The following is a 25461-nucleotide window of genomic DNA, read 5'->3' as shown; positions in this document are numbered from 1 at the left end:
TCATCTGCACCTTGCCTGAAAGTTTATATCTCAAACTTTGCATGCACATACCGAGCTGGTAGAAAGAATCTTGTTAAAAATTTGGATTCTAAATCACTCGAATTGGTTAAGCTTTAGGTGTGGTGAGATTTAAGTCATTCCATAGCTTCACCAAGGAGAGAAAATGGAAAAAGTATCATATATGCAGCTTCCTTCTCATTGTTATTGTACCCGATTATCGCTACCAACTCATAAAATTATCCAGATAAACATACAGATCTTCAAAATCTTTCCCCGTAAACTGGTGAGCACTGACCAAATTCAGATATGCGGGCTTGATCTCCACTGTTCTTTCGGTATGTGGAATGACAATGCTTGAATAGTGCCATGGGCCTTGGTACATAGCATAGTCACCTAACGTCCTCCTTGGAGGATTAGACCTCTCATTATTGACAGCAGTCACATTTGCATTCTCCATTGTTTTTAATTGAAGCTTTGAAATAATTGATTGTTCAGAGCTATACTGTACTTCCTGATTACCCTGCTTCCTCTTCTCCTTTGCCTTCTTTCGGTTACTCTTGGTTGACTTCTCAATTTCTGGATTGAAATATAATCTTTCTTCACTAGCCTTTCCTCTCAAAAGCATAAATGAGAAGACTACAACAAGGGTTAGCACAAAGAGTAATATAAAATAAAAACTACTTAATTTTTTTTAATTATTTACAACTACCCAACAAACTATATTCAGAAATTAATATAAATCACACATTACTTCCCAACAGTGGCACCAAAAACTTGTTGGTATTTTTGGTACGGAAAATGAACGTATCGTTCAAGTAACAAAACCGGTAAATACTAGGATATCGTCCTTAGAGAGCAATTCAAATCTATACTATTTTCTTAAACAATAAATTGAGTAGATATATGCAAAGTTGAGAATTAAGGTTGTTCATTAATATACATTATCAAAAACAATTAATTTAAAATGGTTTTTTAAAACAAAATAAAAATGGTTGGGATTGACTTTCATCATTCATCATCTTTGTAATCTTTAGATTCAATTCTATAAAACTTGTGAAGTTATTGATCTTGATAGAACATTTTCTTTGAATCATTTGTATCAATTCCTTAATTACAAAATCCTTAGATAATTCATCAAACACCAATTCCTTGGATATTTAATCATTTATCTAGCATTAAATTCAATGTAAAAACAATTCATACATCATTGTCCATTCCTAGATCAATGATGAATCAAGAAAAAATTATCCAGATTTGATTCCAAGTTTAACTTTCTAGTTAAACTTAGATCCAAGATCAAGAAACTAGAAATTAAGAATAATCAAGCATTAAGCACAGAGTAAACTTTCCAAAATCAAACAACAAAAATATATTAAGCACAGAGTAAACTAACCATTCATCATTGTCATTACAACACTCTTATCATGAGAAATACAATAAATTCTGGATCTAAAGTCGTTCCCACAACTTCTCTCTTCCTCTCTAGTGTTTCTCTATCTAAAATCGTGTGGAAAAGCTTGGAAAATGATTTGATAACCCCATTTGCTTTTGGTAATCGTCTATATCTGTTCCAGACTTCTGGCCTCTCGCTCGAGCTAGAGATTCTCGCTGGAGCGAGAGAGCAAATTTCAGCATTTAGAAAATCTTCTAGCTTGAGCGATAGATCTCTCGCTCAAGTGAGAGAATCAGTGTTTTGAACCTATCTTTCACGTTTGGGCGAGAGACACACAAAAAATTTGACATCCAAAAGTGGGAATTGTCGCTTGAGCGATAGTCCCCTCGCTTGGGCGAGGGAGAGGCAGAGATTTGGCCACCAGAATTAGAAATTGTCGCTTGGGCTAGAGATCCAGAGCTCCTTTTACACAGATTCCTTCAATTTCCGTCTCTTCTACTCCTCATTCTCCTGCAATTGGCACAAAAACATGTAAGGTCCTTAAACAAGATTAATCACACTAGATTCTTTAGAGTTGTGCATAAATTTTATCATAACTACACCATAAGTGTCCAAAATTTATATGAATTTCCTTCACAACAAGGCACTTAACAACATTTTACCTGCTACGTCGCCTGCAAATCCCACCTGCTCCCGACAGATCGACAATTGCAGACCTGCGGGATGATTAAGGATGGTCTGACATACTCCCATTGTATCCACCATGTACTAACCAATGGTATGGCGCCACATCTTCTGCTCCAAACTCTATAAATAGAATAACCCCAAATTGGAAAGATAATTAATTCTCATTCTTTCATTTATTACTTACATTCATTGCTCTTGCTCTAAATTCTCTCTTATTTACTCTCATTCTCTCTAGAAATCACATATTGATTTGATCATGGGAGAACCTTTTCATGTTACTCCTCGACAGGTCCAGACAACATTCTAACCAAAATTCCTGATCACTACTACTCAATCGGACGCTCAATACCGACTATACCCTATAAACACAAAAGAACATATAGTAAAAACGTTTTGGATAACTTTAATTTGTTTTAAAGTGTTAGCTTAAAAAAAGATTATCAAAATCTAAATACATTTTAAAAAATCCCTATTTATATTAGTCGTGCATGACCTTTCAAAAAATATATTGTTTGTGCATGATGATATTAGCATGAAATAGTTTTAAATATCTATGCATTAATAATGTAAAGATTTATACATACTCAATATATTATTCATCGTCAATGATTATAAAATATGAATGCTAAATAATACAATGATCATTATATAAAATTGATACACGGTTGGTACATACCTTTTTTTTTCTCTTACAAAAAACCCATGTCATCATTAATTTTGAATTTGGCATGTTTATCAACACGTAGGAATTTGGCATTTTTATTAAGATTTGTTATCTTTAAACTTGCAACTCCTAAGAAGAACTGTTTAAAATTATATTGACATTCTTAAGAGAAGGAACTATGAAGAATTATAATTAAATTAAACTAATGAAAGCATAATTTCTCCTTTTTCTAACTTACCCCATAAGTTAAATAGATCAATCATATATGATAAGGGTATTTTTATGAGGACAAAATGATAATGCAAAGGTTTGAACTCATGATCATATTCTACCCCTATTTGGTCTGTACTCAACTAATCTTACAGGGATGAGGTGAGGCTCATTTTGATGCATCTATACAAACCCAAATTTCTAATCTCTACCATGAAATAATTTCTTAAAAATTCACTCAACTTTTGTTTTTGCTGGTCAACCCAAAACTTATTTTAAAACAATAAAAGTATAATAAACAAATAAAAGGAGAGAACAAGTAAAACAAGGCATGATCCCATCCACATCATCTTGGTTAACACTTAACTCCTAAGATTCCGATTCTCTCTCCTTTTTTTTTAAATGATTATAATATCTATATAAGGTTAATATAAAAATTTATAAAATTAATATATCAAATATCATTTATTGTATTTTTTAAAGAATCAATAATAATTAAAAATAAATAATAAATAAATAATTAATAATGTATAAAGGTTTACAAACGCCCAATATATACCTATCACCCAAAGCACACACTCCTATTCTCTCGGGAATTCCACATAGAATTTTTCTATTTTTCTATTTTCCCTTTTTCTTTTACTTTTTATTTCTTTCCCTTCTCCTTTCCAAAATCGTAGCACTATTTATTATAAATTTCAAAAAATAGAAGCACAGATTAATCCAACGACAACCATCAAATCTCAGCATCCAAATTCTAAACCACCAAAACGATCGTTCCCTCCTTCACCATCTCACTTTTCTTAACGTCCTTAAACCAGATCTCACCTCACGCGCCTCCTAAACTACACCACGCGCCTGTCACCGCCTCCTCCATCATGGTCATTAGTGGAGGGAAAACTCTGAAGCGAATGAAAAGGAGAGTCACCGCAGACTTCTACGACTTCCTCTCGTTCCCGTCTCCTTCTCTCGTCACGACGGAAAACTTCGCCGGAGAACCGTTCCGTACCAACGTGCGATCATTCCTCACCAAACACGCGCTTCTCCCCCCGCCATCGGCTCTGTTCCCGCATCTTATGACGTGGCAGATCCTCTTCCGAATCGGTGATCTCACCGACGGTTTCCCTGAGTCGGTTCCGGCGGTTGTGTGCCTCGACGTGGTGGAGGAAGACGTGGCCAGATCCAGATCCGTGTATTGCGACCAATGCCGAGTTTTCGGTGAGTTGACTCGCTAAGTTGTTGACCGGTTCTGTTTCTAAAACTCTTAGCTTTTGTGTCATCGATTTTTCCGGTTTCTCGTCGGTTACCAGTTTCCGATCACGGACTCTACGTTATTATACTTACTATACTCAGATAGCGTAGGAGAAAGGAAAATGATAGGACATGGAAGAAAATGGAAAATCATTTATTCGGATCACCTGAAATTATCGTGTTGATTTCGTGAGAGGACATTTAATTAGTGACATAATTCATATAAATAAGATAATTATATGACTAAATTAGTCAGTTATTGAATGATTAAAGTATCACTGTTAAATGGTCTGTGTGATTTATATCGCCGATAAAATGGTGAGATGTTGTGGGGTTAGGTGGGTGGTGGGGCCATAAGTAGTAGGACAGGTGGAAGTTAGAGAAAGTGCCACGTGTATTAACTTTTTATTTCACTAGTCCTTGGCTTGTCTTTTTTGCGTGATAGCAATTAATATGTTGTGGCCCTATTTGCTTTGTCACTTTCCGTAGCGGTTATAATTAGGAACTGGATCCTCTGTATTGGAATTTCTGTCCTTGTGTTCCAATCCAATCACTTTTTGCCAACAAATAAAAATAACACTTTATTTTAATTTTATTTTATAAAAATAAAATATTAAATCCATGTGTTTAAACACAAATGATGTGGAACAGGATTGGGGACACCATTTTGGGATAGGTGATCCCCATCCTATAATATAACCCGGGTTTCGTTTGTGCCACTAATTTGGACGCATGTTGTTCCTTTCCATAATGCACTAATTTGCTTTATGCACCAAATCCATTAGGTTTGTGGAAGAATTTCTTTGATGTCATGTATATATATATATAATTATTATTATATTTATTTTTTGTTTATTTATTATTTATTATTTATTATTTGATGTTTTTTAAATTTCTGTGTTACTAAATATTTATATTTGTTTTTATTTTTAATTGCTTAGGCTGCACGTTAACTAAACACTTATTTACATGAGTATGATAAATTGTACTTTCGTGCTTTTTTATATGTCGTTTAAGGTTTTTTCCACAAGGACGAAATATATTGTTAGATTAAATAGCATCAAACACACAGGAATATGATTTAATATGACTAACCAATCCTTTTTAGTTACATGGCTTAGTAAATTAAGATAATAAACAATGGGAAATGTTTAGGAGTGCCCGAAGGGTTGCTGTTTCGAAAAGGAGTGTCCCAAAAGTGTCTTCTTAATGTTTTGAAATGACAAATAATTTGGAACAAAATAACTTTTTTTAAAATAGCGATATAAAGGGGTGGATGGAGTACAAATTTAAAAGGGTATTTGTTTTTGTTTGTAATGTTGTTTTCCGGGTTGAAGTTTGACAAATATATATTATGTGTGTTGTTTAGGCTGGAGTGGTCACCCAGTTTGTGGAAAACGTTACCATTTTATAATCAAAGCTGATGGGAGCTCCATTGGTGGGTACCACAAGCCGTGTATGTGCTGTGGAGATATCCTGCATTTGTCAGAATCCAGGTGTTTAATCTTCTGCCACCTAATGCTAATAGGCTTCTTTTATGTTTCATTAAAAAAAATTATAATGTTTTGAATTGGTTGTCAGAGTGATAGATACCCATGAGACAATGATCTACTCTCCCCAAGCACGTCCCTTATGTTTTGAAAAAACATGGTTTGAAATTAAAGGAAACAGAAGGAAAAATGGGGTAGCTATACATTGAGGATTTTAGACATGTTGAAATACAAATAAGTTCAGGGTAGAGATCCTTACAACTCTACAAGTTAGGAGATTTGGCATATAAATCCAACATTTGTAAAACATGTTGCTTCTGTCTATTACATTATTCATTTACTGCTACCCTTTCCAAGGACTGATCATTTCTTTAATTTTAGATTTCAAATTTGAAGCCTAATTCTCCAAAATTAACCATTCTCTATATGACCATATTGTAGCTACTGATATTTTCAAACTTAATGCAGTTGATTGCTAGTGGGACTAAGGCTTTAATTTATAATGCGGTTGATTGCTAAAATTTATCTGTTTGTCTGAGATCTGAAGTCGAGGAAGGATTTGTGCCATAATTTGTATTCACTTCTAGGAAAGTAGTTGTGCTAGCATGAGATTCTGCTTTATGCTCAAGGCGAGGGTAATTTCTTTTTGTTTGATCTTTAATGTGTTTGGGTTGTAAGCAAGTTGACGTTTAAAAAAAACTGATTTTATATCACTGTAATAGTGAAGTCAGTGATCTTACATTTCGGTTAATGCTTTCTATTTTCAGGTGCAAGTCATGCAACCATGTTACAACCACTGATGATGTTGAAGACTGGGTGTATCACCAGTTAGAGAACACAACTCATCTTTTACATGGTGTAGTCCATGCCAATGGTTATGGGCACCTTCTTCGGGTTAATGGCAGAGAAGGGGGCTCTAGATTTCTTTCCGGATGCCATATTATGGATTTCTGGGATCGCCTCTGCAAGACACTTGGAGTTAGGTTAGGATTCTTGATTCTAATTACTTCTTGCTGGCTGTGTACAACTAAGTAATTAGGTCTTGGAGCAAGCTCCTGCTTTCAATTTCTATTTTGTACTTATCTCATCCTTGAAACTCGTGTTGGATACATGGCAGTCAGTGATGGTTAAGAATGATAAAGAAGTACTTAAGAAACTAATTATTGTTTAATATAAAACTTAATGTCATGCTGTGCCTATTTTAAAGACAACAAATAATACAGTACACATATCTTGCTAAACTTTTGGGCAGCTCAAAATACCTTAACCTTCTTGAAATGGCAGAATACCTTTGTTCTGCTTATTTCTGTGTACATGGATATAGCTTTGAGTTAAGCTCTTTAAGTTCACTTTTCTACATGGGCAGAAAAGTAAGCGTGATGGATGTTTCAAAGAAATATGGGCTAGATTACCGCTTGCTCCATGCCATTATGAAGGGGCATCCATGGTATGGTGACTGGGGCTATGAATTTGGGTCTGGCAGCTACTGTCTCACACAGGAAGCATATAAAAATGCTGTTGAAAACTTATCCAATCTACCCTTGTCGATCTTCCTATCCAATGGACAGAATCTCCACTCTCGTTTGCAGGACATGCTCTCTTATTACCAGTCATTGTCAGAGCATAAGCTTGTAAATATGAGGGACCTCTTTTGTTTTTTGATGTATTTGATTAAAGATGTTCACAAGACTGTGCCAAAGGTTGATGACATAAACTGCAAGAAGCGCCGATTTAATGCTTCTGGAATTTCAAGTTCTTGGGAGAAGAATGACATTGAATGTGTGAAGGAGGCCATGCTCAGAGTGCTGCGAGCAGTGTCCGGGTCCAATTGGGTGAGCTGGCGTGCTGTTAGGGGTGCTGTCTGCAAGGTGGCCTCTCCAGAGCTGCTTGATTATTGCCTTGGAGAACTGGAAGGAAAAGTGGTCTGTGGTGGAATGGTTGTTAATACCCGTTGCAATCCTCAAACTGGGACTTTAGAGTGCAGGTTAGACTTAAATCTATTTCTAATGTTGTTTTTACCCCTTGCCTTTTGCATCCGTGCTTCATAGTAGTTCAGAAAGAGGTCACTTTTTATAAATACTGAGCCCCAGTTTTAATGATTTTGAAAACAAACTACTGCACTGCTTACTTTTACATTTAATCTTGGGACTAATTCATTAGGGTCTACTTGGATCAAAAGATGTCATAATACTCTTTCAGGAATTATGTTCATTGACAAAACAATGATGTCTAAAGTCTAAACTTTTCCTAATCGATTTGCATTGATCTCTGTTAGGGTAGAGCAAAGCATAATTTTTATAAATAATTTACCACTTGCTTTTGTTTATCATGTGCCTGTAGTGGGTTGTCATTTTTTATTTTATTACTATAATTGATGTGTATATCCAATAATATTCTTATTGACGAAGAGCATTGAAATATTGGTGTTTTTCTCCAAGCATTGATGTGATGGTTTTGATTAGTATTATTTGGAAGATTCTCCTGTGGTTGCTTTTAATCATTTGTTTTCTATGTATCTTTATGTAATGTAAACCGGTCCTGATGTTAATATACTGTTGTGTTTCTGTTTGCTCTAGACTTGAGGCTGCAAATGATTCTTGCTACGGAATCATAGCAAACAACAATTCCTCAGGCTTAAAGTTTCCATCTGAAGAGAATCTCCTACAATGCTTGAAATATTTATACGAGTCTATGCTTCACCCTCAGATGATGCTAAAATATGTCACAGAAGAGACAAGGATTCCTGCATTGACTTCTGCTCAGAAACTTCTTGACTGCAAGCAGTTTGTAAAAGCTTATAGTCCTGAAATGTTCCCAGTATCAGATTTTTATAAAATACGCATCCCATGCCAGGTTGAACTTGCTGATGAATCTGAAGATTGTGCAGGTAGAACTCCACCAGAATTAATTGTGCTACCCATGAATGCCACATTGTATGACCTTAAGGTAGAAGCAACAAATGCTTTTCAAGATGTATATCTTATGTTTAGAAGATTTCAAGTTGATGAGCTACTTGGTTATCGCGGTGTAGATGATTCCACCCAAGTCATGCTCTTGTTAGGGTCAAAAGAAACAGTTTGTATGCGAGGAAGGTTCATTGGGAAGAATGGATTGAACAAATTCCGAATGGAACGAGGACTTGAAAGGTGGACTTTAGATTGCAGCTGTGGGGCTAAGGATGATGATGGCGAAAGAATGTTGGCTTGTGATATATGTGAGGTGTGGCGGCACACTAGGTGCTCCGACATTCATGATACTGATCCTGTTCCAGCATGTTTTGTTTGCCCAAAATGTCTGAACTTTGACTCAAAAACTAAATCTACTGGGCACTGCAAAGATGAGACTGCGGCTAACGTTAGCACTGGTAGTAGTTGCTTTGGAAACGGCTTGTCAGTGCCTCCTGATGTTCGTTAAGGTAGACTAGATGTGCATAATAAAAAGGTAAGCTCTTTGGTTTCTGTTTATTTTTGCTTCGGCCTGAACGAAGATTTTGTACATAAGAGATATGCCTTAGAAATGACTCAGGGACAGGGTATGTCTTGTTCATATTGTAGGTTCTATCTTTCTTTTGTTTATTTTGTATATATAATGACTAACTGACACATTTTGGCCTCTGAATGGTGCTTATTTAGTATTTTGAAATAATTTTGTGCAAGGGATGTTACAGGATTGATTTGATTATAGTAGCACCTATTTTGTTTCTAACAGCGATATAGAATCAATTATCATTATATGGAGGTGATTGTGATTACATTGATTGGGTGGTATAGCTTTTTAAGTTTGAGGGGTGCCTTAGGCTATGTTTGGATTAGATATATAATGATGAATGGAGCAAAAGAGTGGGATTGGGAATGGAATGAGACATGATTACCATTCCATTGTTTGGGTGATTTTCATAATGGAAGGGAACAAAGTTTCCACTCTCCATTATTTTGTAAGTTGATGGAATGGTATGAATTATAACATTGTTATTCCTATCTCACCCTTAATTGAGTGCAGTTTAAGCATTATCAAGTTTTGGAAGTTGTATGTTTTTCTTGTATTAATTAATGGCTGATTGATATTTCTTATTTAAAAAAATTGAATAAGAAATACATAAGCAGAGAAACTAGGAAAAGCATAGCAGTGAGGACTTGTAAAATTCTTGAATCTAACACCATTGTTGTTCATCATCGTTATTTTTCCAAGGTGGGGGGAGATTATAAGTTTCAACTTCAATTAGAAATGGATTTTTCAGCATTTGAATCTATATCGATCATAGAGTCAAAGGCATCTTTGAAAAAATAGTCTAGAAGGTGAAATGAACGCTTAAACATTTGGTTTACTTGGTTTGACTCTACTTATGAAGTCTTTTTTGATACCTACGTTAAATTAGAAGTATAGAACCTCTGACATAAGCATGAAGAATTCAATTACGCATCCATTGTATTAGACTTCATTGATTATTTAGGTTTTAGTGGAATATCAATATACTTGCTGAATTTCTAATCCTAACAGCTATTAATTTAGTTCATAACTTTAGGCAATTACCTCCATGGTATTTGAAAGTGCATTAAATAAATTTAGAGGAAAAAATGTGCATTGTCACCATATAAATGCATAATCTATTATTCATATAATCAAATAAATGATAGATGATAAATCTTTACACATTGACATTGTATAAAGATTATACTCTTAAATTTAATCAATGTTTTGTTAACCAACATAAGTTAAAGTCAAATTTAATTGGAGTACATGTTACATGACCTAATTGCTATCAATTCGATTATAAAATATAAGGATATTGATATTGAGTTGCCGATGAGACTCGTGAAATTGCTGTGCTTTAATCTAGTAGAGGAGTTACCAGCTTTTTTTTCCGGTGAAAGAGAGGAGCTACCAGCTAAAACCACAAGCATTTCCCTCTTTAAAATCTCTTTCAAATTATCTACTGCCTAAATTAATTTTTAATCTATTGCATAAAAGTATCTTTATTTATCTATTGCATTAATTGAGAAATATAATGAGTCTCAATCATCATCCGATAATTCTAGAAAAACAATTCTAACTATTAACAAATTTAATTTTACTAACTAAAATAATTAAATTATTCTATTCACAATAATTTCTCTATAAAATCGTAAAATTATTTAATTCACGCCGTGGATTCACTTTCTCATTGGAATTTTTCTTCTCTTATTTTCTCAATCAGTGCCCTACATCCTTCTTCGCTAGATCACTCTGAAGTTAACAACCACCACTGCCCAGGTATGATTTGAAAGCGTCTACAGCACTAACTGCAAAAGTTATATTCATGCCTCGTGCTTCATTCATTATCTTTTTCATTATTTAAGTTTCGTCCCACTTTAACATAAAAGAGAGGATAGCACTCAAATTTTATACTTGTTTCTAAAGTCTAAATGGTATACAGCTTGCTACATGCAATTGCACGATGACCCCACTTAGTCAAGTTTTTTGACTTCTATTACACCCATTTCCTGTTAAAGTTATTACATGCTAGTGGACAATAATCACCTAAACTAAAACCATAGAATATGGATTAGGTTTTTAAAGTTGAATATCTATTATGCTCTATTGGCCTTGTGATTGTGATAGGTAATAAGAGTATGCTTTATGTGCTTAATTTTATCATTTTCATTTGTTTTTCCTAGAAATGTGATTATGGAGAATTCCTATATACTATATATTCAACCAAACTGTATGAGTTTTTTCTATCTTTCATTCATCTAATTCTGTCCAATGTGGAAGTTTAATGTATTATATACGGGAAAACTTTGACCACCGGAGAAATTTATTGTTATTGGGATAGAGGAAAGTAAAATCCATTTATAAGAAATATCACATGTTGTAAACTAAAATTTTAATTATGACAATGATCCTATAATTTTTGTTCACTTATAAACTTTTTTTTTGTCACTTCTTATCCCATATGAAAACTTCTGATTGAAATTATCACACTTGATTTATCTCTTACTATTTTGTTACATCTATAGAAACATGCGATAACCAAATTTCAATATTCTTTTATAATAAAAAAGAAACTTTGGTACTAACAAAGGCTAATGAAGTTCAAGTTGTTGAGTTTTTTAAAGGAGGTACGAGATGTTGAGACCTTGAGAGCCTATGTAATTATCGGATTTTGAAAGGTTCCCATCATTTTCGAGAATTAACGAATTTGACTATCCTAATTCTCACGAGGTTATTTATAAAAAGTCAAACATTATTCTTTGATATATTGGGAAATAAAAGACGGAAAAGAGGAAAAAGTCAATGTTGTAAAATCTGATTCAGATATCAAACTGAAAGATATGTCGTATTAGATTTAATTGGGTTAAATAGTTGAATTATTCGATGAGACTGAGTGATTTTATGTATAATTAATAAACATATAAAATATACAATTATATCTAAGTGCAAAATTTATTTTGTATAATCATATTGAAGTACATATGTCTATTTTTTTTAACTGAAGTAAAATAAAATATTAGACTAGTATTTCGCTTTTTTAAAATAAATTATATAAACAATTTGGTTTACTTTAGATTATTACAATTTAATTGGATTTAATTTGGATTCAACTTGCTTACCACAGTATCAACTGAATACGGGTATATTCTCTTACTTCTCAATTACTCCACATGCTCCTTATCATGTGAATTAAGAAACTTATTTAATGTATTTGTCAATTTTCCCACAATTACCCTTCAAATTACTCGGATTCATTATCTTTCTCTTTCCACTCAAATAAGGACCATATGTTGTTATTTATTTATTAAGAAAAGTAATTAATGCGGTAAGATGAGGTTTTATAAATAAAAAAACCACAATAAAGTGTTCAAAATCATCCTATAAAAATACCAGAAATAATAATATTAATATCACATTCAACGCCATGAAAGAAACGACAAAAGGGGAGAAAATTACACATTTACTTATAGTTAATGGGTATCCTACACCTTTGGTTCCATTAAATATGAAAGCAACAATGGAATTTTTAAGTATATCATGTAGCTCCTTTAAAAAAAAGTATATCTTGTAGACATTTCAACCCAAGCTAATATATTTTAATTGCTTGATAAACTATTCTAATTTTTATTTTTAGAATTGTGTTAATTGGTATCTTAAAGACTAACATTTAAGGAAGAAAAATATTAGTTTTTGGAAATTTAAGTTGAACACTTTTTACTATGTGAAGATATCAACTTTCAAGACCATATTTTTCATCTCCTTTTTAAATAATGCTTACAACATTTGTTAACATTTTTATCTATCAACAGATAACTATTATTCTAGTTAGTGCTTCCCATCCATGTAAAAATACAACTTCATTATCTGACTTTCTCAATTTTAGTATTTAAATTTTAAACAGTTGGAACACTCATATAGCCCATGACAAGATATTCATTACCAATTTAGTCTTTTAAATATTTTTATAATAGAACAAATTTTAAAAATTTATTATAGATCTTCAAAATTCAAAATTTTAAATACTAAGGTATGTATGGAAGTTTTGTCCTTTAAATATTTGGAGATTAGATTAAAAATACCTGATCCGCCCCATTGATATCTGTAGTTTCAGCATTTTGTTCCTCTTCTCCTCTGTGCTAAGCTTCCATGGGGTGGTGGTGGTTGTCTATGTCAGATAGAGTGCTCACTCTCACAGTAATTAGTGGTAGTCATTGAGTATTTGGGCTCATAGGTGTGACCGACTGGTTTTGTAGATATAGCCATTGTTTGTGTCTTCTTGAAGTCTTGTTGTGGTTGTCACATGACTTATATTGGTGGTAATGACTTAATATGACAATATTATGCAACATATTATGTAAAAAAATAGGTTTAGACTATCTTCAGTATTAGAGAGTCTAATATTGGATAGAGAAGACAAAAATAAATTTTTAAGCCTATTTTAATTTACTTTTCAATCAAATAATTTAAAAATCATAAAAAAAACATATCTCATCCTTCCATTCCATTCCAGACCCAACTCATTTAAATTTTACATCACCATCATAATGTATTATAAACCTTTGAGATCATGGATGAATAAAAGATTATGTTCTTTTGGTTTTGCTATATATTCAATAAAAACGAAATAGTTATGCAACAAAAAGAGCTGTAAAACCACTTAAGATTTTGACGCCAAGACTTCCTTGTATTTTTTGTTTACAAACCAAACCTAATTAGCCCTTGATATCTTCTACCTTTCTTCCCTACTTTCCAAAGAAAAATTCTTCATTCAAATAAAAAATTTCAACACCTTCTTGAGCATTTTAAAACAAGAAAGGTAGTAATGGGCATACGCATACTATTAAAAACTGAATTAATACAAAGCAATTATACCTAGAGGAAATAATTGTTTACCGTTTCAATAAGATAGATTATTTTTTGGCAATTTACTTATATTATTTTTTTATCGGCAAAAAAAATTATTATTAAAAGAAGAGATAATTACAATAGAAGGAAAAGAAAAGAAGAAAGAAAAAGGCTAAAAGGGCAACCGGACTAGGCGAAGGGTTACCTTTGACTCATAACTAAAGGGCAACTTTTGGCTCATGACAACCAGAAAGAATTTGGGCTCTGATACCATGTTAAGGTTCCATCTCAAAACCAATTGGCAATGAGAGAAATAACCCAACAAGTATTTAAACCATTACCGAGACAATGAGATAGGCGATGTGAGACTTACTTTCAACAATTACAACACATTATGAAGACAAGAAATGAGATTCGCTATCCGGTCCAAAAAAGATATTTAGTTTTTGTTCATCTGCCCATTGATCCATATCCAAGAATTAACTCTAGCGGACTCAAGAATTTTCTCAAAAGTGAGTTGAACAGAGTTAAATATAAAGTCATTCCTATACCGCCAGAGCGCCCAAATGGTAGCTAACCAAATGTTACTCCAACACTTCAAATGATGTCTGTGTGTTATCATGTCCATGTGATTAGTAAAGTGATCATGAGTGGGCTGAAGAGGAAGGACTATGTTGATGTTCAACCAATTGTAATGAAGCTGCCAAACCAAGTAGGTGAAATTGCAAGATGAAAAAAGATGTTGAAAAGTTTATGTTTGGTTGTTGCAAAAAGGGCATAAGGTTCATGCTCCATGAGGTATAGAAAATCATAGAATAAAAAATTACTTATATTAGTATCACCCCATGCAAGCACCCAATCTTCTTTGATTTGTCTCCAATAAGCACCCAAACAATGAGAAAGGAAAATCTCCAATCTTGCAATGGAGAAATTAGGACACAACTTGCAAAAGGAGTTATAGCTAGGCACATCTAAAACACATTACTCTTATGAAAATTTACCTTCAATATAAAAACAAATTCAATCTTCTTAAGCATGGTATTTAGTGGTCAAAGGTTCTTCTATGATGTTTCCACTAAAAATTGTATCATCTACATATCGCTACATAGAAACCTTATCTCATTTTTATCCTATGTCTTTACCTCTTTTATCTCATTTTGATAAGAACTCTCCTATTCTGTACTCGTCATTTTTTCCACCCTTATCTTGTTTTATTTGAGCTTCATCCACGCCTTTGAAAACTTATCATAATTTAACAATTTTCTACATTTACAACTTGAGTGTGTAGATCATGATCTCTCACATGCAAGCACATTCTGTAGCCACTGAATGTAGTGAAATTCCTTACGTGTCAACTTACATGCATTTGATACACTAATTCATTTATTTTTATTCATTCATAACATATATTGGCCAATCATTGTTGTGATTAGGTAAGACTCGAGAAAATAATGTGGTGCATAGCTACACGATAAAGTATGTACCACTAATTTCAACTTTATTTTAAAATTTCCTATTCAATTTTTGGACCAATTCTATTTCAATCATGTGCAATTTTATGTATACTATATGAGTAGTCTTAACTCTCATAATACTTTTAGTACAAAATCTTTCTAATACTAAATAAAAGAATAAATACATTCATCAATGTCTTGAAAATAAAAAAATATTCAACTCTTTCTTTACTTAGCATTTTAGAATAGTTTTCAGGTTCAACCAAAACTTCTAGGATAATATAAAACTATTCATAATATATAACACTATCATTGCCGCCCCACACATTGAAGTATGCCAACTTTCCCCCACTATATAAGGCTCTTTAGTTTTTAGCCTCATATATACACAAACCTACTTCAATCTTCTCACTAAGTGAAGGATATATAATTAGAAGTGTGTTTTCTCAAGATGTATAAAACATCTTTGAAGACTTGGAAAATGGCCATGTCTAATTTTCTGACAGTGTTTTTACTAATTGAGGTGGTGGCATGTGGTTTCAGATATGGAGCAGATGAGTTGAACATGAACTACTACTTCATGAGTTGCCCTTTTGTTGAACCTGTTGTTCAGAACATTGTCAACAATGCTTTGCAAAATGATCCAACCCTTGCAGCTGGTCTAATCAGATTGCACTTCCATGATTGCTTCATAGAGGTTAATTATGTTCCTTTTCTTTTCACTCTAAAGTAATAACAATATTATATGTATAACTACTATGTTTTCTTAGGTTTATAAGGGAGAGAAGTATATATTTTATAAAACTAAAAGTTGATGCAAAAGTTATTTATTTGGGTTATATACACAAATATCATTTTGTTAAAATAATTAATAAGACACTAACAAGTACATGCACCAAGGCAATGTTTGATAGAATAGCTTGCATTTTCTCCTTGTTTTGAAGGGAAATGTGGTTTAATCATATTTTTCTATGTATATCTGAAAAATGTAACTTTGATAACTTCTCATCTCGTAAATTATTTCACAACATTAATCAATTATACACTATCACGAATAAAGCTACTTAAAAATTAAAAAAAGTAATTTTGAGGTGAATAAATTAAAGTAAATTCGCCGTTAACTTTTAGTAGGTCAAAATGTAATGCATTTTATGTTAAATTGAGAGTTTATATATCATCCTTTATCAATTAATTTTATAATACTTTTTGATGAGGTAGTGAACAATGTTTTTTCACCAAAATAAATAAATAATTTTGATGTCAACGTGATTCACCAATACGTTAAAGTGATTAACCAACTCTTGTCGCGAAACTACTCACCACTAGAGGATGTCGTGCATGTCTTTCCACGAGGACAAAGATTTACTTAATTGGTTGCGTCCACTACAGGATGTCGTGCATATCTTTCTGCATCAAATTGTTTATTTTCATAACAAAAATGGTTTATGGACAGTGGACACTGACGTGATGTTCTTTATTGAAATGACATCAATTTAATGTTTAATTTTTAATGTATTTTACAGAAATATATTAAAACATAAAAACATTAGGGTAAAATAGAAATAAATGTTTATCATATCAAATATAGATATAATAATTTGGTGTATAAATAGACTATAGAATATCAAAAAAGAAAATAAACTCAAAGAAATGGTAGTATTAACTGTTAAATTAGATGAACAAACACACTAAATAGGTGATTGAGAATGAATACACAATGAAGATGGTTGAGGTAAAAAAAGATTGTAAAGTTATGTTTTAGTTAATTTGGACATATGTGAAGAGATGTGAAGAGATTGTCAGAAATCTCATAACAATTAAGTCTTTATCTTATTAATGGAAATCGACAATATATAGACTCAATAATATTTTGATATTCTATTATTTTCATAGAGTGGATCAAATAAAAGTTAATCTAACTTAATGTGAATGAAAGACAAAAAAAAATTATAAATAAAACAATTAGGAATGAGTGGATGATATAATAAAACATTATTATGGTGTGAACTTATCTAAGTGTTTGAATATTGTTATTGTAGGGATGTGATGGGTCTGTTCTGATAGAGTCCACTAAGGACAATAAAGCAGAAAAAGATTCACCAGGAAATTTGAGCTTAAGAGGGTTCGAAGTGATAGATGCCATAAAGGAAGAACTTGAAAGTCGATGCCCTGGTGTGGTTTCATGTGCTGATATTGTTGCTTTGGCTGCTAGAGATGCAGTTTCCTTTGTAAGATAAATTTACTCTAACTCTAATTTCTCTGCATAATTTGATATATTAATGATTATCATGAAAATGATTAACAGGCTGGAGGACCAGTGTATGATATACCAAAAGGAAGAAAAGATGGAAGAAGGTCCAAAATAGAAGATACTATAAATTTACCATTTCCAACTTTCAATGCTTCTCAGTTGATTACTGCATTTGGGCGCCGTGGATTGTCTCCTATAGAAATGGTGGCTCTTTCTGGTAACCACATTGCCTTTATTAATCTTTATTCTTTACTCTATAGTATAATATAACTTTCAACTATTTTATATAACAATCAAATTTCTATAGAATTTAGTGGACAATGCAATTTCCTTATTTGGAGAAGAAATTGTACTTCACTACGTACTCATTCTCTTTTATTAGTGAGTCTCTTCTTTATCACCCTAAAAAGGTACTCTTATAGTCTTATATTTGTTGAAAAAACATTTTCCTACAAGTTTGACCACATGGCCGTTTTGCTTTCTATTTTATTCAGTGTTATAAAACTCGGCTCGAATCGGCCGATCAGACGGTTCAACCATGAACCGGTCATCTAACCGGTTCGAGTCTTTCATCTAACCGGTTTTGTATCAAAATTGGTTTGACTCAGTTAGTTTAAGCGTAAAACTGATGATTTGGATGATCAGACCGGTTAGACCGGCCGAGTCAACCAAAATTTAAAAAAAAAATAACCAAATTGATGAGGTGAAAAAGTCAAATATTTTTAATTTATATGTAATTATGTTTGTCACTTGTTATCTTACCTTATAACCAAATCTTTGTTGTTTAATTAAATTTTAAATTTATTGTACATTTTTGTTGTAGTTAAAGTATAATTTATATATTATTTGATAATGTTTTCAACTTGCTTGTGTCATTTTATAGTATTAAAATTTTCTTTATTGGTTTTTTAATTAGGTACACTAATGTTTTTAAATTTTGAGTATACAATTATTAAATATTGTTATACAGTATCATTAATTTTTAGAATTTTAATGTAAACCGAGTTAACCGGTCCAACCATTGACCCAGTGGTTGGACCAATGACTCATTGATCCAGTACCCAGACCGAGTTATTAACCAGTCCGAGTTTAATAACACTGATTTTATTAGAATATGTTATCTTGTTTTTTAAATTGTGAATGTTATTTTGTGTTTTTTGAAAAAAATGTATAAAAAACGGTGAAAATGGTTTTCTGTTTCTTAACATTAGACTGAATGAAAATATGAAGTTACTATTACAATGAGCAACAATAAGACTTTATATGGCTACCTCAATACTCAATGATTTTGTGTTTTTTATGTACAAAAACAGTGAATGTTATTCTTATCATAAATGACAGAATGAATGAAAACATGAATTTACTATAAAAATGATTAATAATAAAATAGAAATTTTTTTCTCAAAAGCAACATATTGACCCTTTCCTTCATGAAAATGAAAGAAAACCCATCCAACAAATCCTTCATTATTTCTTTACAAAGTAAAAAACTGAATTACTGACAAATTATAAATCTAAAATCAAACTAAAAGCATATAAACATGATTTTAACCATTTGAATCATGCAGGTGCACATACACTAGGAGTAGCAACATGTGGTTCTTTCAAGAACCGTTTGAGCCAAGTTGATCCAACATTGGATTCAGAATTTTCCAAGACACTTTCCAAAACCTGCAGCTCCGGTGACAAGGCGGTGCAACCATTCGACGCCACGAGGAATGATTTCGATAATGTCTACTACAATGGTTTGTTGAGAAAGAATGGTGTTCTTACAACAGACCAGACATTATTCACTAGCCCTCAAACTAGGAACATTGTGTATGCTTATGCAATGAACCAAGCCATGTTCTTCTTTGATTTCCAACGAGCAATGGTAAAGATGGGCCTCATTGATGTAAAAGAAGGTTCCAATGGTGAAGTAAGACAAAATTGCCGTATAATAAACTGATTAGTAAAGGTACACATTAAATGTGTAAGGATATTATATAATGTAATGTGTCTCTTCATATAAAAAGTTGATGTGGACAGTATTAGGTATGGAACTTGCATATAGTGCAAATCACGCAGTCTTTACAAATGGGTATGTCCCTTATTACCAATATATGTATTATGTAACGTTATTATCAATATGTAATATTTTAGAAATATCATATAGTTTTGTTACTTCTTCCTTAAGTAAGTTCCAAGAAAATAACTGGAGGTTTGAATCATAACTACATCTTTTCTCGGTTAGTCTATGTACCGCGTACTAAATTTCACATATCACGTACCACTAACTAGCTTCATTTCTGTCATGTACACTCAAACAATGCTAATGAAGCTCTAGAACCATTGTCTTTGCAGTCTATGATCAACCAACATGCTAGTGTAGCAGTGCAACTGGGAGTGCAATATAACACTATAATATAGGCCATTTATTTAGACCAGATTGCAGATATATGAATATCCAGATTGAGCCTCTCAGATACCAGATTGGACCATGAACACCTTTCATTTACACTAATATCTTAATGCATTGTACTGGCACAGGAAAAGTAAATTACAACTAAGAAAGTTCAGTAAATTTACAGTACTAGAGCACCGTGACAATTCCTACCTACAAAATGGTGCAAAGCAAAACTAAGGTTTGATCCTCCCATAATATTAAGATGGTAGGATGCATCTCTAGTAAATAAGACTTAACAGTTAAGGGGAAGTAATATACTAATATGTTCAACATGATAAAAACTAAAATTTCTTTGTAGGATAATAATTAATTTCAATTTGGGTCCACAAATAATAAAAAATATAAATTACAAAATGGAAAATCTGAGGCACAGTACAACTCATCATAGATCATAAAATCACTAGAATTTACTAATTTTTAATGAATACATGAAAGATAGCAGAATAGAAAAGGTACATGATGTATCAACTGCTAGCTTCTGTAAAACCAAAAGAGGCATAAGACATAGAACCCTTGTAAAGCAATTCTATCCCTGGTTAGCATGGTTATGCTTGTACCTATAATATATGAATATGAATATGGTAAACAAAGCAAATATGAGAAAACGTTTCATGTATATGTCACAGGGTGATACTCGATTAATTCTAGAATGAAGAAGTTCATTAACTAGTGACATAGTTTTCAAGAACAAAACTGTTATATGGTACCATAGTTTGTTGTACAAAAATGAACAAACTCCTATATCACACTACAAAAGTGATGATTCCAATGAAGACCTGCAATTATAATTATTATTGTGCACAATCAATGACCAAAATATTTTGTATGGAGGGGTTCCATTTTAAACGCATTCATAGTTTCATACTTTTAAGAATTATCCTTTGGAGAGTTATAAGGGTGATATTTCTATACTTGAGATGAATCTAGTCATTTTAAATATAATCCTGTCTCTATTTTCATAGCTATTATTATCATTCACTTCTCTAAATTGTATGTATTGCTATTTTATGGGTCTCTTCATTTGGTGAAATATATAAGCCTGTTTTTTTACCAACAAATCATAGTACTAAATTGACTAGTGAAAAGGCATTATGCAATATGAGTAAAACTCCTCTAAACTGATGTTGTTGTCTTTAAACTTTAAGAAAGTAAACATTATGCAATAACAAGTATTCATTGTTGATTTCATTAAGTGCATGTAAGTACTATTAACACAATGTAATCTAATGATATAAACAAGCACATTTACTTTATCATTGTATACATATGTTTTAATGTAATAAAAAAATTTTGGTTTATATATTATTTTTTGATATTATTATATAATAATACATTATATTCAATTATATTATAATGTAATAATATAATATAATATATTTAAAATGTCTTTGAAATGTCTTAAAATATAACAAAATATTAATTATTATGTTTAAGACGTCACTACGCATAGCAAAACAACAACACTTAAAATTGTCATTTAACAGTACTTTTGTGGCATTTTCTATATGAGCGCAGTAGTACATAAGGTTATATTTAACAACGTTTTTTGTAGCGCTGTAGAAAGTAGACATTTAACAGCACTCACTGAAGCAAACGCTGTTAAATGTCTACTTTCTAAATAAGACAATATATCTCCCAGACATTCTATCAAACATATGACAAGCATGTCCAACTCCACCACATTTACAATAGATTTGTTAAATCACCAACGACTTCTACTACATTCAACCTTAACAGATTCCAATATTATAAAATAACATAGGAGTAATGAAATCTTATGCAAATTGTTCATTCTTTCTCCTCCAATGCTCACCATAGCCAAAAACCCAGAACATCATAGCTGCATAACTTCACAATAAATAAAGATCACACTATTAGTGAAGAAAAAATAAATGAGTTAAAATAAGATAATGATTTACCTTATGCTTGAAGAAAAGAACAACCAAAAATCGGTAACTTGCTTGAAGAGAGAAACCAAAAATCGATAACTTCGTAATAGCTGCATAACTTCACAATAAATAAAGATCACACTATTAGTGAAGAAAAAATAAATGAGTTAAAATAAGATAATGATTTACCTTATGCTTGAAGAAAAGAACAACCAAAAATCGGTAACTTGCTTGAAGAGAGAAACTAAAAACAAAAGAGAGAGAAATGTAACTTATGGAGAAGAAGAAATGTAAGATAAATAATAAACTGAGTGATATGTATTATTATGTGTGGTTTTGTTTTTGAATTTGAAAAAATTCTTGCTCACTAAAGCAAGTGTTTAACAGCACTTATTGAAGAAGTGTTGTTAAATATATGAAGGCTTTAATAACGCTTATTGAAGAAGTGTTATTAAAGATAACACATTTAACAGCGCTTATCGAAGAAGTGTTGTTAAATATATGAAGAATGACCTTTAACAACATTTGCTTCAATAAGTGCTGTTAAAGATAACACTTTTAATAGTGTTTTCTTCAATAAGCGTTGTTAAAGATAACATCTTTAACAGCGCTTATTGAAAAGGTGTTGTTAAACATATGAAATATGGTCTTTAACAACGCTTTCTTCAATAAGTGTTGTTAAAGATAACACATTTAACAGCGCTTGCTTAAATAAGCGTTGTTAATTCTCTTCCGCCTTATATTTAACAGCGTTCAACAAATAAGTGGCATTAAATTAGCATTGTTAAATACCAATTCTAGCATAGTGCGTGTTCTTTGATGTTGGGATTGGATGATCAGGAATTGAGGACGGATGGTCGGAAGCTGATGATGAATGGTCGGGAAAGTGTGGGAGAGCAGGAGACTTGATCGGATGATCGTCTGGACCCGCCGGGGGAGGTACCTGAAAAGGTTCTCCGACAATCAAGTTAGTAATGTATTCTAGAGAGAGAAGATGAGTAAATAAGAGAGAGGTTAGAGCAATAAGTGTAGCAATGAATGGGGGAATGAGAATTAATTATACTCCATGTGTGGTCTCCTATTTATAGAGCGTTGTGAATACTGAATTGGCATCTGGTCATTGGTCAGCATCTAACGGACATAAGGAACGTACTTAGATCGTCCTTTCTTGTCCTACGAATCTACTCTGGCTGAATTGTCGGGGATAGGCGGAATGTGCAGGCAGTGTTACTGAAGGTCTATTATCTGACATTGAAGGCGGGTCAGCGGCGCATTAAATGGTGGGTCAGAGACGCATTAAATATTATGCCATGAGCATTAAATGTTATGTCAGAATCATTTAATGCTATGTCGGGAACTCTTATAGTTTCTACCATGGAGGAACTTACTTAAGGAGGGCAAGTGAGGTTATGTGGGGCAATGGACGTTATGCTCGGGGACCCATGATCAATTGTCCGGTTATGATCGGGATGGAATAGTTGCCCCTAGTCTACCAGGTTGGTCGGGGATGACCAAGCTGGTGGACTATAAGGATGGGTTGGAGAGATGCTGGTTACGACCTTATGACCAGAATAGAACAGTTGCCCCCAATCGACGAGGTCGGGCAGGGATGGCCGAGCTGGTGGACTATACGGGTGGGTAGGAGATATAGGTTATGACCATAAATGGTTTAAGGACTAGGGGTAGGTCATGATGGTTATTTGTTTCTAGGTTGACATGTGGAGTATTAATGGTGTTCCTTCTGACGATAGTGGATACTCAATCGTTGCGTCTGCTTATTTTAGTTTCGTCGTCTGGATTTCTGTGCTGCCGTTAGATTGTTCTCAAGTGATTTTGGAAGGGCAGATTTACGTTTCGAGTTGGGCCTCTGGGGAGACTAGGGCTTGGGTCTTCCCTATAAATAGGGATTTCTTCTTCCCATATTCTTCATTCTATCTTCTTGCCGAGTTTCTTGGTCATCTCTGAATCCGGGCACATTTTCTTCATCCAGAAGTCTTCTTTCTTTCAAGTTTTTATCAATATGTAATCCCTCTTTCTTCTTTGTTCTTTCTTTTTTAGTTATGATCGGCAGGGAATCTAGCTCTGATGACTTAGAGGTCTTGTCTGGGCCCCCACCTATTTTTGCGTCCGCTGGTCTCTGTCATCGAAGGCACTAGTCTACCTAGGGACGACCTCGATAGTTGTCCTTATCCTTTCTCTTGCATGGGGGGGTAACAGGGATGAGGTTAACGTCTTGGACCGGGCAGCCTTTTACAAGAAGTGGGGTCCGGTCTTGGATGGTATATCCAGTTCAGAGTCTGACACTTCCTCTGATGACAAGTTATCTATGGGGAGGAATTTTATCGAACGTACTGACCAATATACGCTCCGGCCGGAGATGATGAGCTCAAAATCTCCTTACTGATGGATTGATCAGGAGGTTGTAGGCATCTCGTCTTTCTATTCGGCGGATAAACAGCCTTGGGTGGAGCTTTTGGCATATCCGACCGAGGTTATCTCGTGGCGTAGTCTGCTAAAAAAGGAGCATGTGTGCCAGGACATCCTCCTGGAAAATAAGGATCGTCATAGCTTTTATATGTATGAATACCTCTGCCACCAGATTGGCGTGAAGGTTCAATTCGACGACTAGTCCACTTAGGTGTTGCAGCATCTTCGGGTGGCCCCTTCCTAACTTCATCCCAACTCTTGGGGGTTTATCCGGACATTCAAAATTTTCTATGAGGTGATGGAGCATTTGTGCACGCTCCGTTTAACACCGCGAATTTTACTACCTTGAAAATATATGTTTTTATTAATTATATTTTCGAAAATGAATTTCTGGGAATTTTCGGTAAAGAATTAGACGAAACTCTAGTTGAGTTTTAGTCTTGTAATTCTATTTCCAACATGGTGATAAATTTTCATAATTTTCGGAGACAGTCGGTTTCGGACCGCTGTCGGGGCCGAATCTCACCCGTACGGCTCAAAAAGTGGTTTTTTGAGTTCCGTAACTCGGAATCGAATTCTGATTGTGCCGTTGGCTTTGTAATCACATTTTGAGTCGAGATAGACCCTGAGTTGGTACATAACTATTTTCTAAAATATTTTCACTCGGAATGCCGAAATTCGAAGTTCCAACCATAAAGTAAAATCGAGCGATCATTTTTGGCTCTTCGAATATTGGCCGACAATACTCGAGCATGGTTTTAATCGTGCGCGTTTCGTTAAAGTCGTCGCGTCGCATGAGTCACTTCACAAAATCTACCTACTAAATCTTATAGATTTACTCATTAATGTCTAGATTTACTACCCCAAAATCCCCTAAATCACTCAACAAATCCTCTCACTCCACCACCACTAGACACATCACCTATGCTAGTCTAAATCTACTTACCTTGCATTAAATTTTATGATTTGATGAGGGTGGGACT

The 25461-nt window shown here is 33.3% G+C and overlaps 2 protein-coding genes across 3 annotated transcripts; both read left to right on the top strand.

Annotated features, from left to right (window-relative positions):
- Positions 3600-9452, top strand: LOC109336503 (PHD finger protein At1g33420-like). 2 transcript variants are annotated; one of them, XM_019573137.1, is made up of 5 exons: positions 3600-4172; positions 5575-5701; positions 6463-6678; positions 7062-7679; positions 8272-9452. In XM_019573137.1, exons 1-5 carry the CDS (start codon positions 3833-3835, stop codon positions 9107-9109), a joined length of 2139 nt encoding a protein of 712 aa, XP_019428682.1. In that variant the 5' UTR covers positions 3600-3832; the 3' UTR covers positions 9110-9452. The 2 variants fall into 2 exon arrangements, with proteins under 2 accessions (XP_019428682.1, XP_019428683.1); XM_019573138.1 differs by having other exon boundaries at positions 4065-4172; positions 5575-5696; positions 6460-6678.
- Positions 15840-19891, top strand: LOC109336783 (peroxidase 47-like). Its single transcript, XM_019573598.1, has 4 exons — positions 15840-16162; positions 17505-17693; positions 17771-17933; positions 19285-19891. The coding sequence occupies exons 1-4, from the start codon at positions 15917-15919 to the stop codon at positions 19662-19664; spliced, it is 978 nt and encodes a 325-aa protein (XP_019429143.1). The 5' UTR covers positions 15840-15916; the 3' UTR covers positions 19665-19891.

This window comes from Lupinus angustifolius, chromosome LG20 (assembly GCF_001865875.1).
Source record: "Lupinus angustifolius cultivar Tanjil chromosome LG20, LupAngTanjil_v1.0, whole genome shotgun sequence".
NCBI lineage: Eukaryota > Viridiplantae > Streptophyta > Magnoliopsida > Fabales > Fabaceae > Lupinus > Lupinus angustifolius.
The sequence above is the reverse complement of the archived record's forward strand: the minus strand, read 5'-3'. Positions and strand labels throughout refer to the sequence as shown.